Source organism: Fukomys damarensis, unplaced genomic scaffold (genome assembly GCF_012274545.1).
Source record: "Fukomys damarensis isolate Sample0158 unplaced genomic scaffold, DMR_v1.0_HiC HiC_scaffold_32, whole genome shotgun sequence".
Taxonomy (NCBI): domain Eukaryota; kingdom Metazoa; phylum Chordata; class Mammalia; order Rodentia; family Bathyergidae; genus Fukomys; species Fukomys damarensis.
In genome coordinates, this window is record NW_022900944.1 from 44,073,659 (window position 1) to 44,084,599 (window position 10,941).

At 46.7% G+C, this 10,941-nt stretch overlaps 1 protein-coding gene across 3 annotated transcripts in view; it reads left to right on the top strand.

The window, feature by feature from the left end:
- Hsd17b2 (hydroxysteroid 17-beta dehydrogenase 2) overlaps positions 1–10,941 on the top strand; it is a 61,509-nt gene that overhangs the window by 33,564 nt on the left and 17,004 nt on the right. For all 3 annotated transcript variants that reach the window (XM_010618344.2, XM_010618343.2, XM_010618345.2), the window contains 2 exons: positions 4,549–4,761; positions 9,836–10,021. In XM_010618344.2, the coding sequence (XP_010616646.1) occupies positions 4,549–4,761; positions 9,836–10,021 (399 nt within the window). The remainder of the gene's footprint in view (positions 1–4,548; positions 4,762–9,835; positions 10,022–10,941) is intronic.

The following is a 10,941-nucleotide window of genomic DNA, read 5'->3' on the forward strand; positions in this document are numbered from 1 at the left end:
AAAAAAAAAAAAAAAAAAGTCAACAGAAGGAGCCTGGATAGCCTGAACACACCAGAAACTCCAACCTGACCTGCACTGCAGGGAAAAGTGAAAGCAGAAAGCATTCAAGGTGGGGAGGCGCACAGTTCAAAAAGGTAAAGATGGACACACCTTGTGCAGAGTCTATTGGAAAGATAAGGGAGAATCCTAGAATCACCACTTTTCATTCTCTTAAATTAAAAACAAGCAGTGGAGATTGAAAAATAAGACAAGAAATACAGGCATAACCAAAGATAAATTTGGCAGATAAGGCTGGCCATGGACTGAATTTCCCACGAGACACGAAGCTCGTTGAGGCCAGGTCATGGGTCCACCTCTGTCATTCTTCCCTTTTTTTCCAGGCAGCTGCTCCTTTATTTACCAAGACGAGTCCTGCCCAGTAGTTTTCCTAAGCCTGAATCTTTTTTTTTTAAATTAAAAGATAACATTTTCAAGGGAGACAAATGGCTAAAGCTTGAGTACTAAATTTAAGTAGTTTGGATTATAATCCAAAATACGAAACAAATATCCACAAGCCCATAGTGATGTAAATAAGGGACCGAATCAGTCAGTAAGTGAGGGAGAAGACAGATCTCCCATGCAGAATTCCAAGTAATTAATGTAGATTCTCTCCCCCAAGGGAAGTGGAAAATGACTCCTCAGTCCTGAAGTGTAGGCTGCATTTTTTAGTTCCTTCCCATGTGTACAGGGTGGGAAAGGGCAGGGGAGTAACTGTGCAGTGCAGAAACATGATAAACACTTCTTCATTCAAGTGACCAAGGTCAACATCAATAGACATAAATCACGCCAACAATAGGAATTCTTAGTGTCCGATGTGATCGCTTCATTGCTGTGATCATCTTCCCCCAGTGCAATCATCAGAAAAGCATCAGTTTCCTATAGAAGGACATTATATAAAACTTATCAGTACTCTTTAAAAGTATCAAAGATATCAAAAACAAGTGAGATAATCAACCTATAAGGAGCTTTCATCGCTGCCTGGCCCTGTGGCTTTAGGCCTGTGGCAGCCCTCGGTGGTGGGGTGCATGGCAGAGCAAACTACCTCCTCAGCTCATGGCCGAGAATGACAGGAAGGGTCAGGAAAGAAGGGCCAGGGCTTCACAATCCCCTCCAAGGTTATGACCCCAGTGTCTCGAAAGCATCCCTCTAGGCCTCACCTCTTACATTTCCACACCTCCTGGTAGCACCAAGGTCTGGGGGCCAAATCTTTGACACATGGGCTTTCGGGGAACATTGCAGTTTCCAACCATAGCACCATTCAGCTGCCCAAATCCAGTCAGGCCACTTTGATTGCTTAGTTTGTGGCAAGACTTACAGCTGTTCCCTCACCTATCATCGACCACAAATCTGTTGCTTTTTTCCTTCTGGAAGAGCAGGTGTAGAGAGTCTGGTTTGTTACCTAGCTGAGGGGAGTCCAGCCTCCCATGCTCTGGTACAGGGAGCTGACATCTCTGGTCTTCACTGCCAGAGACTACCAAAGTAAATCTCTAGCTCCCATCTGCCCAGTGGGTGACACATGCCTGAGAAAAAAATACACTAAGAGGTAGGACTAGGAGAGAGAAAGCAGGGTGCCAGGATGACCAATGTTGTTGCAACCGACAAAGGCACTGGCCTGTCCCAGGGACTGACTTTTATTGGAGATCAGTTGGGGTAAAGGCAATATATGGTTTCTATGGAAATTAATGTAAACAAGGCTCATAAAGGACAAGACAAAGCATTCTAGAATTAGGAACAGAACAGACAAAAATATATGGTTGTAATTAGAACACTGTCCTTCTAGCCTGAAGGTTTTAGTTGTGGGAAGGGAATCTGGGTGTGAGTTACTCTGACCTCGGCACATAAGCTTCAGCCAGACTCCCTTCTATAAAGAAGCGAGCTGTGGGGCTCACTCCTCACAGCCTGCCTTGGGCATAATCAGTGTTACGGTCCTCTGTACCTCCAGGCCTGCTCAGGTACTTAAGGGGACCATGAATCAGAGCAGTAAAAGAAAGAGCCTCAGAAAGAGCCAATCTAGGGGCCCGGGATTTAGCTCAGTGGCTCCACCACCTGCCTAGCTAGTGCAAGGTCTTGAGCTCGATCCCCGGTACCAAAAAAAAAAAAAGTTTCTACTCAGAAAGAGCCAATCTGGATTTGACTGTCTGGCACATTCCCACCATGTAATTTCCTGGCATCTCAGTTGCCTATGTTAACACAGGAAAAACAAGATTATGGGAGAATTATTCATAAATGTTATGTTGCAGGAAAACATGCCTTGGTTTCCACTGAAAAGTAGATATGAAGGATCTAGCTATTTCACAGGATCTCTCCATTCAACAGTATCTCCTAAGAGCGCTACAAATAAGGGTGGTGAGGTGTCAACTACTGCTCTTCTTGGAGCAGGAGCTGATCCCTGTTGAGTCTTAGGAAAGCCTTGAATGCACTGGTTTATATTATTCATCTACCAGCTTGTTATACCTTAAACAATTCTGTAGGGAACGGACAATGTCAACACTAGGGTGCCAGTTGAATGGATTCCCTAAGTCTTAAACCAAAGGGAAGGGAAAGGCTTTACCCATTAGTTTCCTGCAGGCTTCCAAATGGACAAAATCTCTGGATCCAGATGATCTTTGTGAGTAGGACAATGTTCCCAGTGTCTCAGCTCCAAAGCTTATAGTGCTGGGCAAGTCTCATCAGTGAGGGCTGCTGGAGAATAGACACACATGGGTACAGGGTGGGACAGTGAGCCTGGCTTCCCAGGTGGGGCTGCCAGTGGGGTCCTCAGCCGCCACTGACGAGTTCCTCTTAGGAATGAAGATTTGGAGTTGACCCATCCCTTGGTTCATGCAGAGAAGCCATTGATCTGTACTTTCAGGCAAAATCTCTTGATTCACATCTTTGGTTGGAATTGTCACAAAATAAGAGGTGTGATCTAAATATATGATGAAGTTTAAATCTGAAAAATTATAATAAAAGATACATTGCCATTAATTCCCCTCTAATTGCTCTCCCTCACCTTGAACACCCTCATCCCATCGCTGTTGCCACTTTCTGAAGCAGTTCTGGAAATCTTCCTTTGTCAGTTTCTTTACAAGGTATAATTAAGAATACAAGGACTGCCGCCGCCAAGTACCATCCAACAGAGAGACAGGCTTGTGAAAGCACTTCATCCATCTTAGGCCCTGGATCAGGCACCGTGTGTCTTCTGGTTCTTTCCCAAAGTCTAAATGACTATGAAAGGTAAGTATCTTGAATTTATTAAGGACATCAAGGCAGCCATGACAGAACAATTAAAGAGACTCCCAAAAGAGGATTTTTCAGAATTGCTTCGAGTGGCAAGAATGGCGGGACATGTATGTTGGAAGCAAGGTGGGTGATATTAGGGGGATTAAAGGCAATGTATCCTTAACTGTAATGATTTTCTTAAACCGTAAGCATTCACCATGTCTCAGTCTTGCCTTGTACGTTATGTGGGCCCGCGGAAGCACATACCCAGCCATGCCAACACCACGGCAGAGGCTCGAGGTGTGCCGCATCACGTGCAGGAGAGGCTCCATGCAGCCTCGAATCACCACCCACAGCCTGTGGACCCTGGCTGCAGGGCTGGCTTTTCCAACAAGCAGGCTCTAAACTAGCTGTTTTCAGGTGAATTTTCAGCCTTCCTTGTGGGCCACAGGTAGAGGGAATCAGTGTTAAGGGGGTGCCTGGCTACAGCCCCTGATATCTGACACAAGACAACCTGCAAGGCTTCAGGAAGAGTCACATGACACAGCCGTGTGGAGTAAGGTGCTTGCTGTTATGACTTTAGGGACACTCTACCTGTCACGTGTTTATTGTGCTGTGGCTGGGAGGGTGGCTTTCTATCCATATTGTTTTTCAGTTTCAGAATTTCAGATAGCTGTGTCTTGCAGTTTGTGGTTGCAAAATACTTTTTCCAGGGTCCCTAATACCCTCCAGACTGGATGAGGGTAAGCTCTCACCTCAAATTCTGAAAGTCCTGACACAGGTTTTACAGAAGATGTCTCCCTCTGTCCTCATGCTGCACATCAGACTACTGCACTATGTGACTATGTGTTGTCTGCTGCTGGCCCTTTTGAGCAGCACTGGAAAACCCCAGGAATGCTGGCCCCTCTCTCCCTCTTTCCTTCATTTGCAGGCCCAGCCAATCTCCATTCCAATCACCATAGCCTTTAACAAAAGAAATTATACAAGAAACATAAATACTTTCTTGTAGCAACAGTGGAAAATGTTATAACACATTGGTTTTCTGCCCACAATTTTCTTTGGCTGCCAGCCCCTCTTGGAGCACTGGTCCCTCTGGCTTTTCTCCTTCCACCCAGTCAATTTTACTCAACTTTCCTACAGAGAAAGTTACCTCTGCCCATCTCCTTTTTTGGCAAACAAAGAAACTTCCTCATGCCTCTTCTCTTCGGAGAGCACGGACAGTCATCAACAGCGTATGAGTTCCTGATTCGGAAACTTCTCCTGTCACTTGGGTTTACACTCATGTTCTCTTGCCTTACCTCTTTGCAGGTTGTGATTCTGGGTTTGGCCATGCATTGGCAAAGAACTTGGACAAGATGGGCTTCACAGTGTTTGCTGGAGTTTTGAACGAAAAGAGCTCAGGAGCTGAGGCGTTGCGAAGCAACTGCTCCAAGCGCATCACTGTGCTTCAGATGGACATCACCGACCCGGAACAGATAAAAGATGCTTATAGCAAAGTGGTAGAGAAGGTGCAGGACAAAGGTACTTCCGCCCCCACCCCGTATCCTCCGTTGCTCTCTGCCTTTCTTACCAATGCTCAACTGTTTTTCCAACCTCTCTTGTTCCAACCTCTGACGACCAAGCCCCGTGTTCCACTGTGGCTGCTGCCTGGGGATGTCTGTACTGACCCCTTTCCATGTCCCGGGGCTCCTGTGGACACCAAGACCTTAGGAGTGACTCTGACACAGGTCCTGTCCTCAGAGAACTTGCAGAATCTCCATCCGTTCCTCCTGGGCCACTCTCCCACTCTCCCTTCATTGCTGCCCTCCACAATAACATGCCTTAGATTCCCCCAGCTTGGAAACAAACAGCTTCATTATCCCCTACCTCCTCTCCCCGCTGCCCTTTCTCCTTTCCTTTCAAGGCTGAATTCTTCGGAGCCCCGTTGTCTTGTTTTACTTTTTCCTGTCTTGACAGTGGCTTTCGGCATGCCTTTCTAACTGGTCTGGCAAAATGAGATGCTATCATCCTGAGGACCAGGATCTTGTTTTGTCTGTATCACGAAAACATGTTGATGATGCTCCTTGCCTCGGCCTTGGGGTCCCTACCCTGCCCCGTCCCAGCTCTCTGATCATTCTTTCTGCTTACCCTGGATAATCCCCTTCCTCCATATCCCAACAAAATGTAGCGACTTCTGAGGCTCTGTCCCCCAGTTTCCCAGGCCTCATTCCCTGAGCCATACAGGAGTTCTCCATCCTGCTGTGTGGTGGAATCACCCAGCAAGGCTTCAGGAACACTAATGCATGGGCTTGGCACGTGTGGGACCCAGTAAAAATAAAAAGGTGGACCCCTTGCTCAAGAAATAGTTAAGAATGGAAGATGGTGAACCGCAGAGAGTTAACCAAGTATGAGTTCCTCAACTCCTGGCCCTGTGTGACTGTCTAGATCCCACACTCCCAGGGGCTATCGGGGCCCTCATGCCCAAGACCAGTTAGAGAGTGTCCTTAGGAGTGGTCTCAGACATCAGGAGAGGTGCTCATTTCTACTGAGCTTGAGAAATCCTAGTTTACCCCAATGGCTTTCAAAGCTATACTGCTAACCCAGCCTTTCTTCCTGACATCCAGACCTGTCCAACACCCTTTGTTCCACCCTAGATTAACTTTACAATTACATTAAATCAGTACTACCCTTCATATAAAATAGCCTGCCAGACATTTCCACATATATCTCAGAGGTTCAAAGTCAACTTGTCACAAGTTGGTTTCCTTATCTTTCCCCCTGACACCAGTCAGACGGCAAAGCAGTTTGCCCTCCTGTGCCCCAGAGATCACATGCTGGAGCTGCCACCTAGCCAGTCATCCAGCCAACCACCAGGGGACCACTGAGACCCCCAGCCTGCCCTTGGTACCTGTATCCTTTTAGCTGTGAGCTCTGTGAAGTGTTCCTCCTAGATATTGAGCATCCAGCCCCTTCCTGCCATCTGCTAGAGGTGGTGGCTTATTCCAGGTTTCATTGTCTCCTGTGTGGGCGCTCCAGCATCCATGATGAAATCTGCCCTTCCTTCCCAGTACTTTCCAAATGCACAGTAACCTCCCCAGTGTATACATCTTACAGTGCCATCCATCTCCTGAAGACCCCTGGGCGTACAGTCCCTCCATGCGCTGAGGTCCTCCCGTACGCCAGACCTGTGCACGGTGACTTGCTCTGGCTCTGTGGCTCCCGAGCTGCCCCCAGATACCATCCAAAGGCTCCACAAGGGCTGCAGGACATGCCAAGCCCTTAATCTGCAGTACCTGCTGGCCCACTTGGGAAATTCTGGTGAGGTTGCAGAACATAAGGTGATAGTTCTACCTCTGCACATCCAGTTTCCTCTTCCTTGAACTTCTGCCTGGTGTCCACTGCCTTTTTTTAAGTTTACTGGTTTCATCCAACTGAGTCTTTGTGGCAAACTCTGCTCCCACAGGAGGACTGGTTCACACCTCCTGTCACCTTCTATTAATCTAGGTTGTTTTATTCACTTCCTCTTCTAGGTGCTCGTTTTTATACCTTGCTTGTACCTGTTTTGCTGCCCTGTTGTTAATATCTGCCCATCTCCCCACTCTTTACCACTAGGTTCCTTGCCAACAAGAGCTGTGCATCTATCAGGATTCTTTCAGATGCACGTAATGAAACCTAATTCAAAATCACTAAAGCAGAAAAGGATGTATTTTCTCATGTGCTTGAAAAGGCTTGTCTGCTTCAGGTATGGCTGGGTCCAGGCAGTTAAGCAAGGTCCTTAGAATCTGCCTCTATTTCTTCGTTCTGCTTTCTGCTGCATTCATTGGAGGATGTTCAATGGAGGCCTCAGGCCCTTCCACATTTCACCCTCTTTACACAAAGTGCCTGCTTTATTTTGTTTTATAACGATCTATAGACAGGAGCTCCAAACATAAGGAAATGACAGAGAGGGGAATGCCAATTACATGATCTGATCAGTGCCTATTGTGTGAAATGAGTGAAACATCACCCTGAACCCCACTAGAGTTCTATGGCAAAGGTTGGCAAACTATGGTCCTTCCCAGAATGTTTTATATTGAAAAAATTAGAGATTTGTGGGAAGTTGCAAGGGTACACAGAAGGCCACCACGTGTGCCCTGCCCCAGCCTTCCTCAGTGTTGACGTCTTGTATTCCATATACGACATCATTGGTGCTATTCACAGAGGAGACTTAGGCTTCACATCTGCTCACCTGCGTGTCTATGTGTCTGTGTGCACAGCTGTGCAATTCTAGAACATGCCTACCTTTGTTAATCGTCTCCACATTCAAGACACAGAACTGTTCCTCTATCACCGGGCTTTCTGTCTCGCTGCTCTCCGTGGTCATGTTCCCACCCTTCAGGACTGGCGACGGCTAACCGGTTCTCTGTCTCTTTAATTCGGTTAAAGGATGTAATCTAGGCCTGTCACTTGGCTTGGTATTGCCTGTGAACTAAGAATGATTTTAACCTTTTTAATGCCAAAAGAAAATAGAGGAATATTTTTGACACATGAAAGTTATGTGGCAGTTAAATATCAATGATCCTAAGTAAAATTCCAGTGGAGCTCAGCCCTTCCTCTCACTTACACACGGTCTGCCGCTGAACTGGCTCATCCTGTGATAGCAGGGCTGAGGCAGTGTGGCCTACAGAGCTGAAATATTGATCACCTGGCCTTTTAGGGAGAAAGCTTGCTGATTTCTATGGTAGGACGTTCTCAAGTTGCACAGTGAATGGTCGAAGGGTGCATGGGCTGAGCAACTGAAAGCATCACTTGCCTAGCAAGAGACCTCTCCAAGCACCCATCCCCAGAGCTGTTGAGCTCCTTACTATAGGTTGGATATCATCTCACTCAATGTTCACAATCTCTACTGTGTGCAAAGGTCAGACCACAAAATCAGGTATGCAAGAAATGTATTTCTCTCTTCTGTAACTCGAGATGTTTGGAGCCTTCTTTCTGTCACACGGCAAAACCAATTTGAGGCATTTTGAACCTTATGTCACTTCCCTGGGTGGCATTTACATTCCTGGCGATGGGGTAGTTGGTCATTGAAGGTCAGCATTCCTGCTGATCCCTGCAGAGATGTCCAGCGCTATGTGCAGTCATCGTGGAAGTTGGCTGCCGTTGCTACCTTGTTGCCATGAGATAGACACAGTTGGGCAGATGCCTCTTTCTCAGCCTGGGCCCTTTTGGCTCCTGTACTGCAGGCTCTTGCCCCTGGACTTGCCTTGACATCATGGGGGCACGAGCTATCACAGGTGTGGGGCTCAACCACACCTTCTGATTTGCAGTTCCCTTCCTTCTTTCTTTTTTCTTTTCTTTTATTTTTTTGGTACTAGGGATTGAACTTGAGACCTTGCACTTGCGAGGCAGGTGGGTGCTGTTTGGGCCACAGCCTGAGAACCACTGTCCCACACCAGTCGGGGCTCTAGGAGCTCCAGTTCAGGTCTGTCTAGCTACACACACCTCAGGTTCTATTCCCTCTGCTTGTCCAAGGTCACTTCTGCCACCCCTGCCTCCAAAAAAAAAACTCCCTGAATTGATTGTATTTCCTCTTTTCTACCATTTACAGAGTGGTTTCCAAGTTTGGTTGTACCTTGGAACTACCTAGGGAATTTTAAAAATTTCTCATTCGTGGGCCAGGGATTTAGCTCAGTGGTGCCGTCACCTACCTCACAAGCACAAGGCCCAACTTTGATCCTCGGTACCAAAATAAATAAAATAATGCAAAATAAAAACTTCTCATTCCTGCACCCCCTTTCTTTCCCTTTCCAGAGATTCTGACCTAATATGCTGGGATGTGGCCTAGGTGTTGGGGGCCTTTAAATCTCCACAGTGTTCCTAATGTGCAGTGTGTGAGGGCTGAACATTGCTGCTGGTGGCCAGCAGTTCTCCAAGAGGGTAGGGATCCATACCTGCACCATCACTGTCACATGGGAAATCTGTCCGAAATGCAGATTCTTAGGCCCCACCTGACACCTCAGCTCAAGAACGCTGGAGGTGAGTCTGAACAAGCCTTCCTGGTGATCCTCCCAGGCAGGTTCCACAGTTCAAACTGGCTGGGGCAGAGGGAAGCGTTCAAAGGCTATCACTCAACTATCCCAGGGCTTGGTATTTCCCTCCTACTTTTCCCTTTTCCTTGGCCTAGGGAATCTTTTTCTAGTCCAAGGGATAAGATAGATTTTTATATCATTCTGAATTGTTATAAAGGTATTATACTGTCTTTACACACCTTTGAGTGGGGCTAGAAGGGAGGCATTTGTAACTTCAAAGTTAGGTGAAGATTATTACTACCTTCTATTTGTTACATACATCAGATATCTAGAATCCTGCAAGGAGGAAAGGGCTTTGAGGCAAAAGAATGAACCTCAAAAAACCATTACTCAATATGTATCATCTCAGTATCTCAAATGTATCATCTGCACAATACCCCATGCTAGATAGTTTTACGTATTCATGGAGTCTGAGGTCCAAGAGTTTGTAATCTGCTTGGATTCTAAATCTCAAAGGTAAGTATGTGAACTTGCAGAGATTGAAGTGTTACAAATACACACGCTTTTCAGTGTTGCTCATCTTCAGAGTTATTCTTTTCTGTCCCCAGGACTGTGGGCTCTGGTCAACAATGCTGGGATCCTTGGCTTCCCAACAGATGGGGAACTCATCCCCATGATTGAGTACAAAAGATGCATGGAGGTGAACTTCTTTGGACCCATAGGAGTCACGAAGGCATTTTTGCCTCTTCTCAGGAAATCCAAGGGGAGGCTGGTGAATGTCAGCAGCATGGGAGGTGAGTCAGCCTTGTCACATGTGGTCACAGGTGCCTATCACAGGATGTGGGGCACTGCATTCTTTGTGGGCTGGAAAGAGAAAGGAAAGCAGGCAAAGGCAGGGCCAGATCAGGATTAGTCAGGCTGCATATCTCTGGGTGAACTTCCTACAGTGAAGCTGTTTGCTTCTTTCAAACCTTTTCATGCTTCAACTCTTATCTACTTTGTTACATCTATTAATTACTGGGGATTATAGGGTTCTTAAGTATCTTCATTCTGCAGCTGCCAAAACACAAGGTTCCTAGGTTTGGACGGGAAATCTCACGTTACAGGTAATACTAGCATTTTAGGAAACCTGGTTCAACCCTTTCTGAATCCAGCACTCTGCTGCTCCCTGTGGCTGAGTAGGCAGATACCCTCTCTTTGTCTACCCTGTTGGGGTCCCTTGTCTGATCGCTAGTGCTGACCATGAGAACGTTCTCAGTGTTGTGAAGACTCGGCACAATTCCGCACAGCATGTGATACGTGGTGAGTTGTCTTTCTCTGTTTCGCAGAACAAGCAGTCAACATCTTGAGTCAAAGTCATAGGTAATCATCCTTTCCATAAACAATGGCCATGTGAGGGATGTCACTCCCTTTCTTCTGGGCCTCTCTCAGCTCTGGGGAACATCCATAGGGTTGTCTTTTAGTCTCAGCATTGGTGAGGGGGAAAGCAATGGAGTGGGTTCTAGTCTTCAGTATCCTGCCTTCAATTAGACAAGTACCACCCCTCACTGTTGGGTTAGTTGGCTTCAAGTGATATTTTTACAAATAATGACCTAACTAGTTGTTTTGTTTTACCGGGGTGGGGTGGAGGGAGAGGAAAAGAGAGAGGGAGGGGAGAGAGAGAGAGAAAGAGAGAGAGAGAGAGAGAGAGAGAGAGAGAGAGAGAGAGAGAGAG